This window comes from Muscardinus avellanarius (genome assembly GCF_963383645.1).
Source record: "Muscardinus avellanarius genome assembly, chromosome: 2".
In the NCBI taxonomy this organism is placed as follows: Eukaryota; Metazoa; Chordata; class Mammalia; order Rodentia; family Gliridae; genus Muscardinus; species Muscardinus avellanarius.
This window is the reverse complement of record NC_137787.1, coordinates 113,230,929-113,255,412: the sequence shown is the minus strand read 5'-3', so window position 1 is coordinate 113,255,412 and position 24,484 is coordinate 113,230,929. Positions and strand designations below refer to the sequence as shown.

At 41.1% G+C, this 24,484-nt stretch overlaps 1 protein-coding gene across 2 annotated transcripts in view; it reads left to right on the top strand.

The window, feature by feature from the left end:
• CNTNAP5 (contactin associated protein family member 5) overlaps positions 1-24,484 on the top strand; it is a gene marked incomplete at both ends in the record, with an annotated part of 1,017,925 nt that overhangs the window by 858,032 nt on the left and 135,409 nt on the right. For both annotated transcript variants that reach the window (XM_080690368.1, XM_080690367.1), the window contains 3 exons: positions 1,172-1,299; positions 1,466-1,636; positions 21,101-21,319. In XM_080690368.1, the coding sequence (XP_080546494.1) occupies positions 1,172-1,299; positions 1,466-1,636; positions 21,101-21,319 (518 nt within the window). The remainder of the gene's footprint in view (positions 1-1,171; positions 1,300-1,465; positions 1,637-21,100; positions 21,320-24,484) is intronic.

The window sequence follows — 24,484 nt, the reverse complement described above, 5'->3', positions numbered from 1 at the left end:
GACTTGGGACCTGGGTTTCCAGGCATGGCAGAGATACTGGGAATAACAAGAATAGGATTTGGGTCCTGCCCCTTCTGCTGTGTGACCTTAGGCAAGTTATGTAATATTTCTGAGCCTCAGTTTCTCCATTTGCAAATTGGGAGAATGACACCTATGGCATAAGAATATAGTGTAGGAAAAACATACCTATCTCGTGTATATTTCTGGCTCCAAATAATTATTCAATGCCAGTTTCTTTCTTCCCATTTGTTCTGTTTTATTTTTATGGTATTGGGGATGGAATCCAGGGAATTCTACTTTCAAGCTATTTATTTTGAAACAGGGTCTCAGTTGCAAAAGGCCTCCCTTAGAAGCTGATGCTGTCTGTGAACAGCGATCCTTTGGTCTCAACTTCCTGAATGCTGTGATTGCAAGCATGTGCCACCACACCTGGTTCTTTCTTCTCATTTTTACTCTCAGCCAAATGGTAGAGTCTTCTCTGTGAGCTTAAAAGCACAGCTTATAAAGAGGGCAAAAAACAGTGTCTCACCAATATTCTTTCTTAACTTTATCATCAAAAAATAACTAGCTGACTTCTTATTTGCATAATTAACAAGAACAAAGCCAGAGTCATAACTATCAAGACCTTTAAAACAAAGGACAACATGAAAAACAACTGGCAGCTATAAAGATTTCTTTTTTACAAAGCTAAAAGATGTTACAGAAGATCTAAAGCTGATTAAAACCTGTTGGCAGGTTGCTGCAGCAAGTCCTTGGAGTGATTTTGGAGAGGGATTTGTGATGTCTATTTCAAGTTAGTTACTAAGATAGCAAATCTTTTTATAGGAAAGCAAAATGTTGTTTAATGTCACATTAGCACTGCATTGGGCAGGTGGGGTGCCCTCAGCCACAATAAGCAGAAGCAATCTTTGTCAGCTACTTGTGTATTTGCAAGCACATTTAGGAATGTTGTAAAATCCAATGGCATTTGGAAGCAGACCACAGGTACTGTAATAAGCATTGAAGCCTTTCCCAAGCACTTCTGAGATGAAAGGCCTTCTGTCAGGACCTTCCCCTCCTCAACTCTGCTACAACCAATCCATATCACTTTTGAAAAAATAGAGATCTTGGCATAGATTCCCTAAATTATCTACATTTTGTCCCTTTTCTTTCTTTCATTTATGTTTTGCAGGACCAATGATACAGGCTTTCTTTCCTTCAAAGACCACTTGCCTGTCACTCAGATTGTTATCACGGATACCAACAGATCAAACTCAGAAGCTGCCTGGAGAATTGGTCCCTTGCGTTGCTATGGAGACCGTGAGTAATAAATGGAAAGAAGCTTTCTCCCTGCATTATAAGTGCACAGATGTTTTTACTCTTTCTCTCTGCAGTGTGCCCTAGTCAAATCATCCACATGCCCAATACCTTTCCATATCTCACTGAAAACAATGAAGCATGCTCTGAAGGATGCTCTCTTTTGCAGGACCCTTCTGGAATGCTGTCTCATTTTATACAGAAGCCTCCTATCTCCACTTTCCTCCCTTCCACGCGGAATTCAGTGTTGACATTTCTTTCTATTTCAAAACCACCGCCTTATCTGGAGTCTTCCTAGAAAATCTTGGCATGAAAGACTTTATCCGACTTGAAATAAGCTGTAAGTGCCCTCATATGTGATTCAGTATCACAGTTAGCAAAGTAAAGTTTACCACTATGTTTGCCACCAAACACTACTGTATATTTGCTCCATCCAGTTTATTTTGTTGGACAATGGTAAAATGAGTAGTGATACTATTTGGTTCCTCCTAATGCTTTGTGATTTATGTTACAGTTTGAGATGATATGGTTTTGGGGAAACTGTCCCCAAGGACCCCTGTTAGGGTTCTGGACACAATTTCCCTCGAAACACACATAACACAAAAACAGAAAAACCACGGGTTCTTGTCCTGAACTAAAGGGAAATACTCATTAGCCCGGACTCTTGCTGAAGATTTAAAGTTCATTAAAAAGATAGAAATACAGAAGACAAAGCCCCATGCCATTCAGAACTGGCACTGGGGGTGGGGAGAGGCAATTCCTATGAATTTGCCAAAAGTTCCTGCATGCTGAGTGTTCTTATCCTGACCAAGTCTGCGGCAGATCCTTTGATATGTAGATATGCTGCCCTATATCTATCCCAGGTATCTGCTCTGTCTCATCCCAGCCAGATCCACCCCCTCTGAGGCAGGGGTGGGGCAGCTCTCTCTCTGGAACAGACCCCCACACCTTTTGTTACACTCCCAAGATGTGTTAAGTTGCTTATCTTGAATCTGGGATTTTCTCACATCCCTTTAGAAATGTAAAAAGGCCCTTTTTCTGAGGAACTTTGCCTCTTTTTAGAAATGTAAAAAGGCCCTCTTCCCTGACTCTCCTGGCTTTCCTTACTACCAAAAATATATTTTTAAAATTAGAAATCTTTCTCACTACTGGTACATTAATACATTTTGAAACCTCTTCCCAATACTGGTACATTCCCCCCTCTGTCTTGTAACTTTCTGACACCTGTCAGGCCAAAGGTAGGTACAGAAAATACATTTTGACTTTTACAGTTTTACAAACATTTAACATGAGCTAATTTCCCATCAATTTTCTCCAATTATTATTATTACATACATGTACCCATAGCAAAGGAATAAGGGCTATGACTCACTGAGCTTCTTCAGGCTGAACAGGGGTGATGTAAGGGGATCCCAGGTTATGGTATACATGTATGTAATTGGTATGGGGAAATCAGATGGCTCCATATTGTGTGTTTCTATGGTCATCCAAAGGGCTTCGATAGATATCCTTGTCAGGGTCTGTCTGTAACACCATCTGAAGTCTGAAAGCTTCCAGCCTATGAGAAATGAAATTCACCATACAATTTAGTACACATGACCCAAAAAGTAAAATGACAAGGATGATGAGAAGGGGAGTTATAAATGACTAAGCCATGCCATCCATGAGGAACCATATCCAAACAAACCTTTATATTGTTGAATATGTGTTAATTCTTTCTGCATGTCTAATATTAAACTGGTTATCTTTTTTGAATTATTGATAATGTTAAAACAGCACATTCCAGGGAGTTCTTGACACCCTATATGATGAAACAAAAGCAGATAATTTATGGTGGCTCCGTTTTCTAGAGTGGCTTGGCGTACGTCACTCAGTTCTGTATTGATAGCTGCCAAAGCCAAAGCTGAGTCATTAATTGTTTTAGTGAATAAACAAGCGAGTTCATTAATCACTATATAGGCCCCTAACACTAATCCAGGGATGGCTAGCAAGGTGGCCGACAACCCTGCAACGAGGCCTGGGCATCAAAGATGGAGATTATCATTACAATCTGGGGGTAAAGAAGGAAGTGACCGAGTGATTTGTCTATGGGAGGACACTGGTGGAGTAGGTAGAATCATCCTGAGTTTGCCTATATAACAGCAGCCTTGAAAGCCTGGAGGGATGACAGAATAAGAAAAATTAAAGCAGAAAACTGACCAGCCTAAGGGGAGATGCAAGTTTGATGCTGGAATGGGACTGGTTATCATATGATGACATTCGAGATTACATGGCACAGGTCCCACGTGCAAACAGTCTCCCAGGACAACTACTGAGGTTGGAATCGGGTCTTCCGCTATCTGAATGTTTTTATTAGACTTATAACCATGAAAATTTAGAAATGATCTTACATTAAGATTCATCTGCCTCTTAATATTCTTCTCAGTTAGCCCTAAACCAATTAAATGAGATGTTAAAACCTGTTTTGCCAACTTTGGCTTAAACATACAGAAGTGGGATGTATTTAGGATATTTCATGCGATGTGAACCCAGAAATTAGTACTGTGGAGACCTGAAAGAGGCTTTGGGGGTAATTTGAATAAATATTTTAGAAGATTCCTTATATGGTATATCATTAGGGTACTGTTTTTGGATTTTAATGCACTTATAGGTGCCAGTATCTAGTATAGTGGCTTGAGGTAAAATAATAGCAAAATTGCTGTTAGAAGGTTTTGATTGATCTGTTAAATTTTAAAATCTCAACTGTTGAGTTGTATGAGAAAATATTGTTTTTTAATCTTTTACCCATATTACCAGCCCTATGGGAGAAGTACAATTTGTCCAGCACTGCAATGTCAAGGAACTTCCTATCGCCACTGTGTCACCGCTGTAGCTAGAGGCTATAAGATAGCATCCTTCAGCAAGTGAACACATAACAATTGGAAAAAGACTAAAAATGACTTGCTTCATTGTTTAATTAATCCATAAAAATGAGTATAATTAGGAAAGTGAAAAGACACAAATTTGAGTGTCTGTATATTCCTGGAAAATACCTTGGATCCACTCCTCGTGGAGTACCTGCAAGAGTTCTTCTTGAGTATTTAGGGGGCCATGAGGTAACAAAGCGAGCTATTGGGTAAAGTCCAGGAGAAACCTATGAAATTTTTGTGGGAAAAGGGGCATACTAAATTGCCCTCCTTAATTGTGACTACTAATCAGGAGATGTCTTCTTAAAAAGAAGTCTGAGTGCCTCCAGTGGTTCGCAGGAATAGTCTGGAGTGGTCTCTGGAAGCTCAGAGGTCACAGCAGGAGCAGGTAGCGGGCCTTCTGCTGTCCTCTTCTTAACCCTGGTATGATGTATCCATGAATCAATGCCAGGTACCTTAACAGCAGTGGGAGTAGAAATGATAACAGGATATGGGCCCAACCAGGGGTTTTCCTTTTTATCTAGGGATTTGATTAGTACCAGATTCCCTGGACAAAACAAATGGTTTGCTTTCCCCTCCAGTGCTGTTTGGAGTATACTTAAGACCTGTTGATATGTTGCCAATTGGGTAACATAGTCTGTTAATATTTGAGACTCTGTATCTAAGACTATATCTTGAGTCAGGAAAGGTCTTCCATATAGCTTTTCAAAGGGGGTGAGATTCATTTGGCTAGGCATATTACAAATCCATATTAAAGCCATTGGAAGTAATTGCCACTAGGGGCCCTGTACCTCCTGGGTTAGTTTGAGAGGTGCTGATTTAAAATCCTGTTTGTCCTTTCTACTTTTCCAGAGGACTGGGGGTGCTAGGCACAGTGTAATTTAAAATCTATTCCCAGAGTTTGCATGATATCTTGGGTAACTTCTGATTTGAATGCTGGTCCATTATTACTCTGTAATGAGTGGGGAACTCCAAAATGGGGAATAGTTTCTTGGAGTAATACCCTTACATCCTCCTGGCCCTTTTCTGATTTACAAACAAAAGCTTCTACCCATCCTGTAAAGGTCTCTATTAAAACCAACATCACCAGATGCCTTTTACCCCCGGGCATATGAGTGAAATCAAGCTGCCAATCCTCACCTGGATATGTGCCTCTAGATTGCTTGCCTGGTGGACTTAACAAGTTATTTTTAGGGTTGACTCTAAGACAGATTTCACATCCCTGCACAATGCAACTCATAGTCTCCTGTAACTATGGTGGGCAAAGGTTCTGTTTCCTTCACCTCAAAGGGTGTGGTGACTGCATAGCCCGGATACCATACTTCTTCACAAAATCACTGCCATCAGTAAATAATTCCGCATCAGGGTTTAGAAGAGGCCTGTCTGAAAGATCTGGTCCAGTAAACAATCTTGAACCCAGTTTTAAGGAATTATCCCTTCCCAAATTATGTATCTGATGGAGAGTTTTAAGTATCTTCCATTGCATGCTCTGGGGAACCCAGAGTTTATTGTTAGACATAATTCACCATCCCCTACTATCCATCTTACATCCTTGCTGCTGGGCTTTAGTGCTTTCTTCTTGGAAATACACTGGTCTCACATCAAACAGCAGGGACCCTTCCTACAGGATGGGCCAGAGTGTCTGACATGGACAGCTGGCAGCCTCTTGTGCTGATTTACCGGCTAAGTTATTACCTTGAGAAACAAGGTCTGTTCCCCTCTGATGACCCTGACAATGTAAGATAGCCACTTGCTTGGGTTTTTGGACTGCCCCTAATAAGTATAGAATTTTGGACTTATGTTTGATGGGGGATCCCGATGATGTAACCAGTCCCCTTTCCTTCCAGATGGCTGCATGAGCATGGATAACTAGGAAGGTATATTTTTGAATCAGTATGAATATTTGCCCTATTTCCCTCTGCCAGATTAAGGGCCCTTGTCAAGGCTATGAGCTATGCTAATTGAGCACTGGTGGAGGTGGGCAGAGGTTCTGTTTCCTTCACCTCAAAGGGTGTGGTGACTGCATAGCCCGCATACCATACTCCTTTCTCACTGCCATCAGTAAATAATTCCTCATGAGGGTTTAGAGGAGGCCTGTCTGAAAGATCTGTACAAGGAGCCCAGAGATGGGCTAATGTTTCTTCATAGGAATGGACCAGCCCTTTGGAATCCTCAAGCAGAAAGGTGGAGGGGTTAAGGTAGTGCATTTCTTCAGTGCTATGTCTGACCCCTCCATAAAGATAGACTGGTATTTAAGAATGTGGCTGTCTGACAGCCACAAATGTCCCTTGGATTCTAATAAGTTTCAGAGTTCACAAGGGGTTTGTACCATGAGGGGTCGCCCTAATGTTAGTTTTTGGGCCTCCAGAATCAAAATCCCTACTGCCGCCATTGCCTTTAGACAAGCTGGCCATCCACGGGCCACAGAATCAATTTCCTTGCTGAGATAAGCCACTGGCTGTGGAGTTCCTCCCTGGTCCTGTGTTAACACTCCTAAGGCTACCCCACTCCTCTCCGAGGTATACAAAGTGAACTCCTTTTGTGTAGGCAATCCCAAAGCTGTAGCTCACCTTAAGGCTTGTTTCAAATTTTCAAATGCTTGCTTAGCTTCTGTGTACCACTCAGGGAATCTAGAACACTCTTGACATTCCTTAAGAAGGTGATACAAGCTCGGAGGTCCGGGCCACTTGGCCTCGAACCCGGGGCAGTGAGCAGGCATGCGCGTGGAAATTACCTCAGAGGCAGAATACTACCCCCACGCACCCTAGGGAACATGGGACAACCTGCTGGGTGAAGAGGGTGCTTGGATCAGAGCCTGCTGAGGGGTGAGGCCAGTGCTGGGGCCAGCGAGGCTGGGATCGAAGCCTGCCGTAAGGTAAGGCAGGTGATGGAGTCTCTGAGGCCAAGATCAGAGCCTGTCGAGGGGTTAGGTCAGTGCCAGGGCCAGCAAGGCTGGGATCGGAGCCTGCTGTGAGGCAAGGCCTCTACTGAGGCCTCCAAGGCCAGGATCAGAGCCTACTGTGAGGCAAGGCTGGTGCTGGGGCCTCCGAGGCCAAGATTGGAGCCTGCCGAGGGTTTAGACTGGTGCTGGGGCCAGCGAGGCTGGGATCGGAGTCTGCTGTGAGACAAGGCCAGTGCTGGGGCCTCAGAGGCCAGGATTGGAGCCTTCCAAGGGGTTAGGCCAGGGCGGGGCCAACGAGGCTGGGATCGGAGCCTACCATGAGTCAAGACTGGTGCTGGGGCATCTGAGGTTGGGATTGGAGCCAGCTGATGTGTTAGGCCAGTACCAGAGCCAGCGTGGCTGAGATCGGAGCCTGCTGCGAGGCAAGGCCGGTACTGAGGACTCTGAGGCCAGGACCAGAGTCTGCTGAGAGTTTAGGCCAGTGTCGGGGCCATTGAGGCCCGGATCGCAGCCTGCTGTGAGGCAAGGCTTGTGCTGGGGCCTCTGAGGCCTGGATAGGAGCCTGTCGAGGGGTTAGGCTGGTGCCAAGGCCAGCAAGGCCGGGATCAGAGCCTGCCTTGAGGTATGACCAGTGCTGAGGCCTCTGAGGCCTGAATTGGAGCCTGCTGAGGGGTGAGGTCAGTGCCAGGGCCAACGAGGCCGGGACCGGAGCCTGCCATGAGGCAAGACCGGTGCTGAGACCTACGAGGCAGGGATTGGACTCTGCTGAGTGGTAAGGCTGGTGCTGGGGCCAGCAAAGATGGGATTGGAAACTGCTGTGAGGCAAGGATGGAGCTGGGACTTATGAGACCAGGATAGGAGCCTGCCGAGGGGTTAGGCCGGTGCCAGGGTCAGCGAGGCTGGGATTGGAGCCTGTTGTGAGATAGGCCGGTACTGGGGCCTCTGAGGCCGGGAGAGGAGCCAGCCGAGGGGTTAGTTCGGTGTGGGGTCCAGCAAGGCTAAGATCAGGGCCTCCCATGAGGCAAGGCAGGTGCTGGAGCCAGTGAGGTCGGGATCAGAGTCCTCCGGGTGGCCAGGCCACTACTGGGGCCGTCAAGAGCGAGATCAGAACTTGCAATGTGGCATGCACAGAGAAATAGCAGAGAAAATAAAATCCAAATGCTTCCCCTAATTAGCAAGAACTAGGAGGAAAGGGGTAACAGGAGGAGGTCGAGTAGTAGAAAGTGCCCTGTTGAAAAGCAATTAAGGTGACCAATCAGAGGAGAAGTGATGGGGAAGGATGGAATCTCTTTAAAACTTATGAGGTGTATAAACAATTATATCAAAGATAATCACCAATTAAGCATGGGATCCAGAAAGTGAATCGGAATGGGATTGGTATTGGATGAGGGCTTATTGGATGATATGTGCTTGTATATCCTCTCAAGTCTTGTATTCCAAAGTGATGTATGATTACAAAAAATATATAAAATAAAAAATAAAAATAAATTAAAAAGGTGGTACAAAGTTCAGGCCTTTTCAGCAAAGCCTGGTATCCAGATATGACAGTATCCCCCAAATCCCCTAAACTGTCTCAGGGTACAGGGGAGGAGGAAGCCCAAAATAGGCTGCAACCTCTCTGTTCCCAGGGAATGTGAATCCCCTTCGAGTATGACTCCCAGGTAGGTAACTTTAGCCTCACAGAGTTGAGCCTATTCTCTTGAAACTTTATAGCCTCTCTGGGAGGAAGTTGAGAAAAGAGGGTAGCTTTCTTGCAGTTTTCTTGGGAGGGGCTGGCAATCAGGAGATCATCTACATACTGAAGGAGTGTGAACTTAGGAAAGTCCCAGTCCTCTAAATCCTTAGCAAATTCCTGTCTGAATATGTTCAGACTGTCTCTGAACCCCTGAGATAGCATTGTCCATGTTAACTGTCATCTACCCCCTCTCCCCCTTGGATCCTCAAAGGCAAAGAGTGATTGACTTTCCTCATGGAGAGGAACACACCAATACCCGTCCTTAAGGTACAATACTGAGTAGCATTGTGTCCCACCTGGAATTTGAGTCAATAAAGTGTAAGGGTTAGGGACTACTGTATGGAGTGGAATTACTGCCTCATTCACCAGTCTGAGATCCTGTACCAACTGCCATTTGTCCTTCCCTTTCTTTGCACCCAGAATAGGAGTATTTTATGGGCTGGTGCACTTTCTTAATAGACCTAGGTCTAGTAAACGATTTACAATCAGCAACCATCTGCCCTTAACCTCTGGCCTAAGGGGGTACTGTTTCTGCCTGGGAAAGGCAGATGGATATTTAAGCTTAATGAGTACAGGTTTAGCTGATAAGGCTCATCCCACTGTTCTCCCATCTGTCCATACTGCTGGATTAATATCCACCTCTAAGAAAGGGAAGCACCCCAATTTATCTGAGGGGAAGATCAGTTTTACCTTTGCTTTTGACATTATATCTCTTCCTAGCAATGGGGCTGGGGTCTCTGGGATAACTAAGAAGCAATGGGAGAAGAGCAGGTCCCTCCAGGAGCAGGGGAGCTCTTGAGTAAAAAAAAGTGTTCTAAGGGCTTGCCAGAGGTGTCTTGAACTGTTACTTTATGAGAGGATCTTGGACCGGGAGAATATAGCAAGATGGAAAATCTGGTGCCTGTGTCCACTAAGAACCAGACAGTTTGTGAGCCCACCATTAAAGTCACTCAAGGTTCCTCGGTCTTTACCCAGGAGGTGGGGACCTGGAGAGGTGGCCCTGAGGCCCATCACTGGGGGCCTGGTGCTGAAGTCCTTCGATCCCTTCATATCTGGGGGCAATCAGCCTTCCAGTGATCCCCCCTGTACCTTAGGCAGGGCGTTGGAGGCTGACAAGCTTTTTGAGGGCACTAGCTCTTATAATGCCATGGCTCCCCACACCTGAAGCAACCATATGCCTGGGTTTTTATGGGGGTATCATGCTTCTGTACCAGAGTTTTTGTGTACTTAGCATTTGAATACATTGCTGCCAGGATTCTCCATGGCATTTCTCTTTCTTTTTCTCCCTGTCCATGTCTCTATTGTAATAAACTGAATTGGCAGCCTGTACTAATTGTCCTAGCATATATTTTCCCAGATCTGATGTCACTTTTTGGAGTTTTCTCCTTATATCTGGTGCAGATTGAGTTAAAAACTTGTCTCTGAGAATAGCCTCCCCTTCTACCGAATCTGGAGCTATATTAGTAAATTTCAACATAGCCTCTTTTAATCTTTCTAAGAAAACCATAGGAGCCTCTTCAGGAGTTTGATGTGGGGTGCCAATTGGCCATAATTGAGGGGTTTTACCTTTGTTTACTTCAATCCCTCCTGTATACAGTACAGGTAATGATTTCTATCCCATTCATTTTTAGGGATATAGGGGGTCCCATTTGGGATCTACAAGTGGCACTGCTTGTTCCCCTGTGGAAATATTCCATCTGTCATCCTATTCCTTATTCATGGAGGCCCGAAAATAATCATCCCCCACTGCTCTAGACTCCTTATATACCCTCTCCCTTTCTACTGAAGTCCGGGTTTGCTCAAGAAGTAATTTAACATCCCTCCAAGTAAGATCATACAATGAACTAAGTAATTTGAATGCCTTTATGTAGTGATCAGGGTCGGTAGTATAACTTCCCAAATCCTCTTTAATTTCTTTCAATTCTGCTAGTGAGAAAGGCTGGTGGAACAGTTTTGACCCAGTCCTCCCTACCCCTACTGAAACAAGAAGAAATACCCCTCTCTGCTCCCGAGACTCAGGCTGTCATTTTCCAATATAGGGCACCTCTTGGGTCTCCCGCATATCGGGGTTGCTACCCTCATGTGGAGGAACCTTGTTCTGGTTCGGTCCCTTGGGCATTAGAGGGGGCCCTGTGAGGGCTGTGGCTCCCACAAGGCCCTCTTCTTCCCTTTCCTGTCCTATTTGCTCTTTAGATTCTGTTTTTGCCAAAGCTGCCACAATAGCTCCAATCTTGCAATTTTAAAATAAATCCGGATGGTCCCCTAAGTAGAAAAACAACTGAAAATAAGCTATCTCTGTCCATTTACCCTTCTTTCTACAGAATAGATCTAATTGCCATATGGTATTGTAATATAGACTTCCCTGAGGGGGCCATGTGTCTCCATCCCCTAGCACATACTGTGGCCATACTTGGGTGCAGAAAACAATGAAAGCTCTCTTTTTTTAGCATTTTGGGATCAAACTTTCCCACTTTTGGAGAATACAGCTTTCACTTTGGATTGCTGGTGTCCCATCTGAGAGTTTTAGTGGCCTGTCTAGGCAAGGTCGCCCTTCCTCCCAGAGCTTCCCAATCTAAAACCAATTACCCTAGCATTTAGGATATTGCTGGAATCTCATCTTAAGACAGAGAGAGGTCTGTGTGGCCCTTCTCTGTCCAGATGAGTTTCCCTGCACCCCTAAAGCTAGGAACCCAGCTGGGTATGTCCAGCTGGGATGGCATGGAGCAGTTAGAGTGGTGTCACCATCCACCAGAAAGCCAGTGCAAGCTTGAAGTTTAGCCACCTCCCTTCTGCCTTTCAGCTGAGCTTTCACTGTGGCCTTTTCGCTCAATGAGGTTTTTCTAGCAAAATCTTATTAATTTGCATCCCTGAAAATATTCCCCAATTTCTGAGGGGCCTATGAATCAGGAGCTGCCAGCGGTTGAGTGTGGCCTCCTCCTGAGTTTCCTCTCTGGAGGGCTTTCTTATGTGAATGGAGCTGTAGCTATCTGTTGAATGTCAGATAATGCCTCCTGGGTGCAGCCTTCTATAGGGCAGACCTACCTGTTATCTGGTTGAAACTTTTGATGTAGGCTTTTTATTGAGCTCTTGGACAAGCTTACCCATTCAGGCTTCCAATAGCCACTGGGGATTCGGAGCTACCGCACATGGTGGTGGTTACCAATGGCAACTCTTTCTAGATGCTTCCACTCAAAACAAGGTAGCTTATCTCCCTAGAACTTGTCTCTGCCTCCCAAGTGCGGGGATTACAAGCATGTGCCACCACGCCTGGCAAGACACAGAAATTATATAAATAAAAAGTCTGAAGCTGAGATCTTACTCTCAAAAACAAACAAACATACTTGAATCTGTGTGTTCAGGAGCAAATAGTGTAGCTTAATTGTCTGTATTGATTTCAGCTAGACCATGATATATATTAAGTGCTAAGTAATGAAATGTCCTGACTGCAAGTTGACATACACTGTATTAAAAACTAACAGTAACTTTAACATGTATTCCAAGGTAGATCAATAAAAGATTATTTGGGAGAGCAATGTTTCATCATGACATTGCTTCGAAATACTGGTGAGAGATAATCATAAAAATAGTTATATATTTAGTGGCTTTCACTGTCACTCTTAGGTTCTCTGCACTTTGTGTATCCTTTATTGCTTTTACATGGAATGAATAGTACCCCTCACCCTCATTGTGCTAGGATGCTGGTGATTTGCTAGTTACACTGGGTGCCCCACCACAATCTGAATGAGTTGACTGACCATGGAACTAAGGTGAAGTAACTGCATGGAATACCCTTCAAAGCATTAGTAATGTCTTAGCAAAATAAATTGGGAATTTAAGAGCTCTAGAAAAGAAACAGAATGGTCTGCTGGGAGAGATGGCAAAGGCTTGTGTGTAAGACTCCAGGAAGTCAATGAGCAGATAAGTGTTTCTTTTGCTATAACACAATGCAGGCATTGAAAAAGAGCTACTTCACTGAGAGTTTTCACCACCTTAGGCTCCAAAGATTTACCCTAAAACTGGTAGGAATTACTTGTGGCTTTGAGGATAAAATCTCTCATCTCTAACTCAGCCAGACTGTTAAAATGTGGAGTCCAGTACAACCATTTCATAATATGGATATAATAGTTTCAAAGTAAATTTAATAATAATCAGGCTCTGTGTCCTTTTGATTCATTAATACTGTAGTAAATGTCATGGCATTATTATTACAAGATAATGGGTGGTGATTTAATGTTAATTAAATCTTGATATCTAATTTGTTTGTACTTTGTGGTACTGCTTTTGTATTTGTGCAAAAGAAATTTTAATGCAGATTGGTGTCAAGTTACAAAATATTAAAAATCATGAAAGTAATGCTTTCTCAAAAGATTAGTAAATATAGTTTCCAATAACAAGATTTTATAAAAAATTAAAAGTTCATTGTTACTAGGAATATTACTAGTAGTTAGAAAGAAAAAGTGCTATGGGGCGGATCTTGCACTTCTTATGTATAAATAAGAAGTGCAAGATCTTATGTATAAATAAGTTCATGCTGTACATTTAAAACAGATTGAATTTTAACCCTAAAGAGTTAAACCTTTACAAACTATGTACTTGGAAAAGAAAAGGCCTTTTAACAGATGCAGCCACTCCAAATAGATTCCCCTCCCATCCCCAAGGGGTCTTCTTCTATAGTTATCTGAACAGCAGTTCCCAAGGCTAACATATCCAAGTTGTTAGACAATAGCAGGTTTCAATAAAATTCCCAATCCATTTCTCCTTCTGGGTCACTTCCAACTAAGACATTTGAATCTTGCCACCTTGGGATTCAACTATAATTTATGAAAAAGAAGACACTTCACATGTCCTCAAGTCTTATTGAGTGAGTTTGCAATCTGGAAAAAAATCAACTATTTTGGCAACTATCTCAGAACGGCATTGCAGATTGAAATAGACAGTTTGGAATAAATAAGGAGAGGCATAGAAAGTGGCTTTTGATTGTGTGACCTAGAAAGAGCCTAGATTGCACAGCCAAGTGTGGATTCAAAGTTCTCTTCCAAGTTGATTCACTAGCCACCTTGGAAATTTCTTTACCTAATTTATATTTTTTATGTATCATGGGATTAGATCTCAACAGACATATTTGGCTGCAATTAACAGAAAGCTGGATGTAAACTGGCAGAGGCAGAATGGGAATTCGCTAGTGCTAGGGCATGTGGCCAAAAGCAAAGGACACAGGGCTGGCTTTGCTTCTAGTATAATTTACCAGCTGAACAAGTTAGCAGAGGTCTGACTATTTTGTCTCTGTGCTCTGACTTTTTAATACTTACTCCAGTCTCAGGCTAGCTTCTATCTATGGGAGAGTCATATCCCAATGGCAAGGAGTCACTTCTCCAGGTGTGCAAGTAGTCCTCCTGATACACAATCCATGTGACCTCCTGGGCACTGATGACGGTGCCAGGGAAGAAAAGATGTCAGATTATTCATGCTGTGGTGCATAAACAATAAGTAAGACTGGCTTTTCCCAAAACCCAGTAAATACATTCCCAAAGCAAACTGAACATTGCTTAGAAAATTATTGTAGTGGTCAGAGGAATCAATTGTGATTCTTTTAAGGCACCTTACAGAATTGGAATGTGTAATTTATATTAAAAGATATGCCTTGTAAAGTGAAGGGAACCAAAAAAATAACTATTTTTTGACAAATAAAAGACTTTGTTTCCAAATAAGAAATAAAAATCAGGCTGGGAATGTAGCTTAAAGGTGGAATGCCTCTGGATTCAATCTCCAGGAAATAATAATAATAATAATAATAATAATAATAATAACAACAACAACAACAATAATCAATAACTAGTTTTTGGTGAAATTGTTATCTTGTAATCATGGCATTTTTTATGACTCAATATAGGATATTTTACTATGTTATTATCTAAGTAAATAAGATTTAATATTTTTATTCTAATGCCTGGCTGCTTTCTAATAATATTAGTTCAAGTGGGATATGTAATTCATCTCAGTGTGAATTACATAGAAAAACACCCATAAATTTCCTGTTTCTAGTGAAAAAATGTGTCTGAATATGATATATGTGTACATATATAAAAAGATATGGATATAGCTGGATGCTGTGGCATACACCTGAAAAAACAGTACTTGTGAGGCTGAGACAGGAAGATAATAAGATTGGGCCAGCCTTGGTAACTTATTAACATCTTGCTTCAAAATAAAAAAGTAAATAATTACTATGGGTGTAGCTGAGTGTTAGTTCCTTTACTATTTCAATCCCCAGTACTGAAAAAAAAATCATACATAGTGTGTGTGTGTGTGTGTGTGTGTGTGTGTGTGTGTGTGTATGTGTGTGTGTGTGTAGAGTGAGAGAGATATTTAAATTTTAGATTTCAGAGATATTATATTAAGAATATTACCAAATGTTAGTCAAATAGTTCAGTACATGTCTGTAATCCCAGTAAACAGGAGGCTGAAACAGAATGATTAGAATGATTATATCCTCAGCAACTTAGTGAGACCTTCTTCCAAAATTAAAAGTGAAAATTCTGGGGACAACTTGAGGATAGGACATCCTGCGTTCAATTTCTAGTATCCCCACACACAAATGTGATGTGAATTTGATTAACTGAACCTCAGAGAATAGTAAAAAAAATAGTATTACTAATAATTATCACTGAATTGTTTTGTGATACTTGACTAGATACTTGGCTAAATTCTTTACATTAATTCATTTTTTTCTTAAACAATCCCCCTATGATGGTCACCATATGGCATGTGGTGATCCTGCTCAGCACCATGCGAATGATGAGGATGGGTTTACAGAGGGTGCGCTGCTGTCCAGAAAACCCTTCCACCCAACTCAGAAGGTGGTAATTTTGGACTCAATCCACCTCTCTGTGTCTCAAGCAGCCCAAACTGCTTGGGGAAACTGCAAGATTCAAAACGTCAGAGGGCAAGATAACATTCACTCAATTCTCTCCAGGTCTTGAGGCTTAGGACATTCAGGAAACTCCTGCAATTTGATGCAAAACCGTATGTGTGAAAGGCAAGCAGCACAGCTGTGTCAGATCCCCAGAGAGTTCTATGTCTGACACATTTGATACTACTTCATCTACCTGAGGATTCTTACTTTACAGATGTGTTCATGGAAGGTCAGGGGGTTAACTGGCTGCATTAAAGACTTGCAACTTTTCTATTTCATCAGTTCACCTGGGTTCTCTGGTGTGTAAACTGAGTGGGAGATGAAGATGCTGAAATGCAGATGTGGCTTCACTCTGAGGGTCTGAGGTCTGGAGGAGTCTCAGTGGCTACTGAGGAAATTCTCTGATGGACACTGTGACCAGCCTCTGCTTTGGGCAGGGACAACAACACAGCTGGCTTTGCTGGGTTTCTCCCCTTTTCTTTGTTTGAGCACTTCCATGCTCCTTTGTCAGTCTACTCAAAATCGAGTTGTGAGCCCATTTTTTTCATTTATCCTTGAATTCTCAATGCCTACTATGGCATCTGACTTCATAAAAATCCATCTAAAGGTTGAAGTTGAATGTAAAGTTATCTTTACATTTTTAATTATTTGTTTATTTATTTATGTGTATGTCTATATGTGTTTTCTTTTTGGTATTGGGGATTGAACCATGGCATTGTACCTCAGAGGTATACCACCAGCCCCCTTTTTTTTTACTTTCAAAAAACAGTGTTTCCCTAAGTTGCTGAGTATCTTGCTAAGTTGCTTAGGCTGACCTTGAGCCTGTTATCCTCCTGTCTCAGTCTCCAAAGTACTTATACTTCACCTTTAGCTTTCTATTGAACCATAAAGGAGTAGTTGGTGGTCAAAGGCTTCTTTCAGACACTTGAGCACAGAGAGGCCAGAGGGTAAAATCATTATAGAACAAATGCTACCACTGGGCCTCTTGTCTTCCCACCAGCGCCACCGGATTATGTACACTCCTCCAGCCAGTGACAGGGAGGGTTTGGCTGCTCAGGTGCCTTACCACAGGCCTTGGGCTGATGATGGGTGCATTATTCATTCACCCATATATTTTTCATTCAATTTTTTTAGGCATCTATATTATTTATTCTAGCAGTCTGTGTAGACTGCATAGAATTTGAGGTTGGAAGCTTTGTCATAAGATGAGGGTATAAGTAATTAGCTGGGCATGGTAGCCTATAATAATCCCAGTACTTTGGAGGTTGAGACAGAAGGTTTGTAGGTTCGAGGGCAGACTTAGCAAGTAGCAAAGCTCTCATCAACCTAGTGAGATTCTATTTCAAAATAAAAATAAAGTGCCAGACATGGTGGTACATGCTTGTAATCCTGTGCTTGGGAGGTGGAGACAGGAGGATTGCGCAGGTTTTAAGCCAGCCTCGCTGGCTTAAGAGACCCTGTTTCCAAATTAAAAAAAAAAGAATATATATATATATATATATATATATATATATATATATATATATATATATATATAATAGGTCTGAGAGTGTAGCCTGGAGGTAGAAGGGTTTCCAGGAACCCCAGTACCACCAAAAATAAATAAATAAATAAATAAATAAATAAATAAATAAAAATAAAGTTGGGCTGGAGATGTTATGTGGAGATAAAATGTCCCTGATTCAAATCCCCAGTAACACACACACACACACACACACACAAGATCTTATCATTTGGACTCAATTCATTTTTTCTTTTAACTAGGAACTTAACCCAGAGACATTCTACCTATCATCTCTATACCCAGTTCTTTTTATATTTTATTTTGAAGCAAGATTTTGCTAAGTTTGCTAAGTTGCCTCAAATCTTTGATTCTCTTGTCTCAGCCTTTTATGTACTGGGATTCCAGGAATGCACCATTGTACCTCACTATAGATTCAAATTTAGATTCTGCCTCATCCCCCTGGAGCCAATTCACTGTCACATGCATCTCAGAACCTGTCTAATAAAATAGTAGTATAGCTTAAGTGAATTATTTCATTAAAATACTTAAAAGATTTTGTTGAGGGTAAACATTCAATAATTATTCTTTTTCACTGATTCTTCAGTTTTAGAAAATGTTTAAATACTCTAGGTTATTGATACTTACTTGAACAAAGAAAAAATAATAATTACCTTATTGATATTGATACTAGGAATTGAACCCAGGGGTGTTCTACATCAGGACTACATTCTAGCCCTGTTTACATATTATTTTGAAATAATATCTTACTAGATTGCTGGAACTAGCCTCAAATCTGCAATCCTCATGTCTCAGTCTTCCAAATACTGGGTTGACAAATGTGCACCATCACACCCAGATAAAAGCAATAAATTTTTAACAAGGTTTTTACAGGAAGCTAATACCTTGGTATAAAATAGGAAACAGCTGAGCAAAATTGCAGAAGTGTATTTTGTATGTATAGTATAACAGTGTTTTAATGAATACAATGTTCATTTGGTGAGTTTCTCATAAGACTTCAGGTCTATAATGAATGAAGTGTTCATATTTAGCTTGCAAGCTAGAGATAGAGACAAACAGATCATTTTACATAACAGGACATGAGGAAACTGAGCATGGGTAGATGCAAACACAGTGGATCTCCACAAAGGTGTGTTCTCTGTGTATAACTTAAGAGCCACAAGACTGGCTTTGCAGGAGAGTTCTTAGCAAAATTTTAAGATTCAATCCTGAAAATTCTCACAAGTCTTTATCTTGTTTTCCAGTGAGAAGGAGAGAGAGAGAGAGAGAGAGAGAGAGAGAGAGAGAGAGAGAGAGAGAGAGAGTCCTGATAGAGAAATAAATGTGGAGCCTATTCCACACTCAGTAAACCTTTGCTTTTGACAGGTACAGGGCTGAAATGTGGCATTGGTGGTCCAAATAAGAAGCAGCGAGTGGCTCAAGGGTCTACCTGCACTTTGATTTTTTTTTTTTTTTGCCTTGTTGGCCACCTAATTTATTCCTTTCCATTTCATCCACCTCACCATGTGGCTTTGCAAGGCACAACCACTTCCCCTGGGTTAGGAATTGTGTGATAGAGCAAAAGTAACAGCATCTACCATGCAATGAGCTCATAGCATGTGCAGGCACAGTACTAACCTAGAAACTACCCAATAATTAATTATAGGACTGGTTTGATTCCCACATTACAGACGAGAAAACTAACAACAACAACAACAACTTGCTTTTGAAAAATGTAGCTCCTGCCTCTGTTCCCTCAAATCATGTTTGTAAGTTTCTGCTTACTTCTCATGAAGGCCAATACCCAGCCAAAAGAAAAGCCAGTCAATATCTCAGTTTATTGAAATGCTGCATTATGGAGCCTTCGTATAGCAGGATAGGTTTCTCTTAGTCACAAAAGCTTGGGAAGAGGTGGCCTATGTGGTATTTAACCTTTGGTATCTATGATAATTTAGATCTGGCAGTTGATAACTTTGTTAAGTAAATGCCCATTTTCTGATGGAGGGAGAAGAGAGAGAGAGAACCATAGAGGGCTGAGAAGAAAGGCAGGGTCTAGCATAGGGGGCTTAGATACACACAGAAGACTCTTCTCCTAAACTTCATTTATAACTAATATCTCTACTTTCCTAAGATTTAGAAAATTATTATGTGAAAATATATTTTATATATTTTATTACTTATTTTGAAACAGGGTCTCACTAAATTGTTGAGGGCATCACTAACTAGCTGAGGCTGGATGTGAAACTGCGATCAAAATAAAGAATTAAAAAATAGAGCTGGGGGGACAGCTCAGAGGTAGAATGCTCCTGGGTTGAATCCCCAGTTAAAAAAAAAAGTAAATATATGACAATGTAGCTAATAGAGTAAACTAGTGAAAAATTCTTCTTCTGAATTCAGATTCTACTCACTGTCTGCGAAACTTTGAGCAAATTAGTTATACTTCTCTGAGCATTTTCTTACTTATAAAATGGGGATAATTATGTGTTTCTCACTGGGTTATTTAAAGAACTAAAATTAGAGAATTCATTATCAGTGACCTTATACAGAGTTAATTGTGTCTATACACCTACTTCCATCTGTTGCTTTTAATCATTCCAAAATTACCACTACCACCACTATCAACATACCACCACCATCACTACCATCATCACCATCAGCCATGATCACCATTGCCACCATGATAACTATCATTACTACCACCACAACTACCATTACTATCAACCATAACTATCATTATTACCATCACCATCACAACCAACACCACCAACATCACCATCATCATCATTATTGTCATCACCATCATTTCTACCACCATTACCACAACCACCATCACCACAATCAATATCCCACCACCACCACCATGAGATTCATAATCACTGCCACCATTACCACCACCAATGTCACTATCATCACCACCACCATTACCATCACCATTACCACCAACAAAATCATTACCATTACCACCATCACCACCACCACCAATATCACCATCATCATTGCCACTACCACCACTACTGCTACCACTAGTACCACATCACCACCATCAGCACCAGGCATCATTATCACCATTACCACCAAAATCACCATCAGCATGACCACCAACTACCAACACCATCATCATGACCACCATGATTCCCACCACCACCACCACTATCAACAACACCCACTTTCATCATAATTACCACTTATACTTACTACCACAACCAACATTTCATCATATCACCCCTAACTGACTGACACCTGAATTGAATTATACACAGATTACTAATTCAGAGGCCAGAAAAAGAAATCCAGCATGGATGTGGGAGGCTGGAGTTTGATTTAAGGCAAAAATTTTTGTGATGTCTCCTGGGACAAGTCAGTTAAATTTTCTCAGGCTCATTTTGTTTGTAGTGGAAAAAGCACAAATACTTGACCACATGCATTAATATTCCATAAAGGGAGCACCGGGCTTCTCAGGACATGAGTCTCCTCCCTGCAGGAGTAAAAATTTCTAGGTTACCCTATGTCTGCAGATATCTAGGAGAACAAAGTTGAAGCCAGAGTAGATCAAGAAAACCCAAAGTCTTAGCACAGATGCATCTGTCTCACAGGCATTCATGATTCTGGTCCCTTTTCTCTTTCCTGAGTTGCACAATAAGGTCCAACGAGGGTAAGCATGTATGCCCCTGATTTTTGTGGTACTTGCTAGTAATGATGATTTCAGTGCTTCAGAGATCTCAGAGGATGGCAACTCAACAGTGATGTGGCTTAGAATCTTTTCTTACATAAATTCAGGACCAGATTGAATCCTCAACATACTACTGGCTCCCTTCATTTTTCTTCCTCTTTCTCTGTTTGGTTTCAGCTCCTTCTGAGATAATGTTTGCCATCGATGTGGGGAATGGTCCTGTAGAGCTTGTGGTCCAGTCTCCCTCTCTTCTGAATGACAACCAGTGGCACTACGTGCGAGCTGAGAGGAACCTCAAGGAGACCTTTCTCCAGGTGGACAACCTTCCAAGGAGCATCAGGGAGATGGCTGAGGAGGGCCATTTCCGCCTGCAGCTCAACAGCCAATTGTTTGTAGGTAGGGGACACCTTGAGGTACCCTTTGTACTAAACATCCTGCAACACTACCTTATTATCAGTCTGAGGAAACTTGCTTTTATTTTAGGCCTGAGAAATGACTAAAATATCATTATGAATTTAATTCTGAAAGTTGTTTGATTTTGGCTTCCTTAGCCAGAACAATAAAAGTAATACTTCACCTTGGGGAATCTGGGTGTGGTTGTGGACTCTTGATACCTTTTCTCTTGTATATATTACCTTCAGCTATCTGGAGATCTTTTTTGGTAGTCATCATTATAATAAAAATCTGTTAGGAAAGTAAAAAGCTTCACCTTGTTAAATACAGACCTCAAGTGAGTGGACCACTCTACCTAGTGACACCTGACTCTAGACAGCTATGCAAGCCCATGTAATAACATAGTTGACTCCTCTCAAATAAATTTCAGTTACCAGTAACATGCCTGGAGTGGAACTACAGACTTATAGATGAGGATCTCCTTTCCTGTTCCCTGAAACTTAACCAAGTAGTTAGCTGCCTCACACTTGCACAGGAAAGCAGCCCTGTTACATAAGCAGACATCTTTCTGCTTGCTATGCCTTCCATGGAGTTTAGAATCAGCCTGCAATGCCTTGTTCAGCTAGACTGGCAGCCACTGCTGACAGTTGACCCAAAAGGATTTTGACTTCATTCCTTAATTTCCTTCCTTCCTTCCTTCCTTCCTTCCTTCCTTCCTTCCTTCCTTCCTTCCTTTTCTTTCCTTCTCTTCTCTTCTCTTCTCTTCTCTTCTCTTCTCTTCCTTTCCTTTCCCTTCTCTTTCTTCTTTCACCACTGAACATCTAATACTAGTTGGAAAACCTTTTTGTATGGTGGAGATTGAAATATGAATTAAGCAATACCACTGCTGTTTAATGAGCTTGTGCGTGTGTGTGTGTGTGTGTGTGTGTGTGTGTGTGTGTGTCTGTGTGTTAGCCACAATGGTCAAGGTATAATTTCCTAGACTAATAGAAGGCCAGTATTATAGCCGTAATTTATTACTATTACTTATTATTATTATTAGAAGTAGTAGTAGTAGTAGTAGTAATAGTAGTAGTAGTAGTAGTAATGGGGATTAAACTCAAGGGCATTCTACTTCTGAGATACACCTCATAAACATTTCTTAAACATATTTTGATGCAAATCAAAACTACCCTGAGATTTCACCTAACTCCAACTATAATGTCAATCATTCAAAACACAAACAATAATAAATGCTGGTGAGTATGTGGAGAAGAGGGAACTCTAAAACATTGTTGGTGGGATTGCTAATTAGTGCAAACACTTTGGAAAACAGTATGGAGAATCCTCAGAAAAATGGGAACAAATCTACCATTTGATCCAGCAGTACCACTTCTGGGTATCTACCCAAAAGAAAGGAAACCAAACTACCAAACTAATGCATGTGTACCTACGTTCATAGCTGCACAATTCACCATAGCCAAACTGTGGAACCAGCCAAGATGTCCACCAACAGATGAATGGATTACAAAACTGTGGGATATGTACACAATGGAATTTTACTCAGCCATAAAAAAAAATGCAATTGCAGTATTTTCAGGGAAATGGATGGATCTTGAGGACATTATGCTAAGTGAGATTAGTCAGTCACAAAAAGTAAGGAATCGAATGTTTTCCCTAATATGTGAAAGCTAGGGTGAATGGGGTCATAGGAGGAACTCCAGGTGAAAAAAGATTCTATAGAGGAGAAAATATTTTGAAATTTCAGAACAGGATCTCACTAAATTGCTGAGGCTAGCTTCAAACCTGTGATCCTCCTGTCTCAACCTTCCAAGTACTGAAATTACATGTTGCCTCATCACACACAGCTGTATAAGCATAATTTAGAAAGAATTATTTGAAAATCAGTTGAAGAGGGCTTGTAAAGCTGTAAAAAACTTTCAATGTTAGGAAGTTTTCAATGCTAGGGATACTGTAACTCTATGACTGGTGAGAAAGAGTGCCTTCCTGTAAACAACTTGAAGTTCACATGCTCAGAGCATGGATTTCAGTACTTGATAGGCCTTGCCAATCTCCTAAGTCTTCACTTCTGTTCTGCATTGCTCATTTGTTTATTTTATCCACTCTCAGACTATGTAGTTCTTCTGCTGGTAATAAAATGCCATCCCCACTAAACAGGCCTTTTTACTTGCTTCCTTTCAAATTGAGTTTTTGCAACTTTTTAACTATGAAAGATGTTGTCACTGAAAACACATCAGCCAAACAAAGGAGGTAACGAGATAAGATGTCCAATTCTCTAATCTCAACATGAACTGCCCTTTTCCAGTTATCTGTCACAATTTACATAACCAGCAGAAGCCAAGATATGATTGAAATATATTCTATGATCACCGTCCACTTGTTTAATTAATAACCATGTAAATTATATGATTTACTATAAAATAGTTTTATAATTTTCATTTTTGTTTCAATTTTCAATTATATTGAAAAATTGCATTTTATTTATTCAAGAAAACATATTAGTCATCATGGTTTAATATCTTTTCTGATGGAATCAAATCAAGTATTTTGCAGTGTATATAAAGCTTATCCGATGCAAAAGTTTACTTTATGAATATTCCCAGCTAAGGTGAGTGTAAAATGATGGAATGATTTTTTAACCTTTTCATGCAAATTTCATGTAGCTATGAAATTATCAGATGAACTGAATATGTGATATAGCTTGTGAAAATCCAAAGGAAAGGTACACCACTGTGTGTTATGCTAAGTCATTGTGGCAAGATGTTTTTGTTCAGTTGATCTAGAGATCACAAATGCAGTTAGCTGTAAGGGTGCTTTCCTGATCAAGAAAAGGTGGCTTTCTGGAATGGGAGCTGGAACCAGAGCCAAAATTGGCTATGGTGATAGCACCTGCTTCTGTTGTGCTTTTCCCTCAAAAGTCCCATCTAAGATGTTACTCTACTTGATTGAATTTGTCTTAATGAACTTGAAGAAGAAAATATGCTCTTGGATGTCATTTTACTGGGTTGGCTTAAATTTTATTGTTTAGCATTTGGTGGTGATATACACATTTGGAAATGTCAGGTGAAAACATTTTTTAAAGAGCTGAAGTCCCAAAATTTACATTTTATGTCATGCAGTTGTTCAATAAGTTAATAAACAAAAATTCATGAATTATATTTAGTTGTA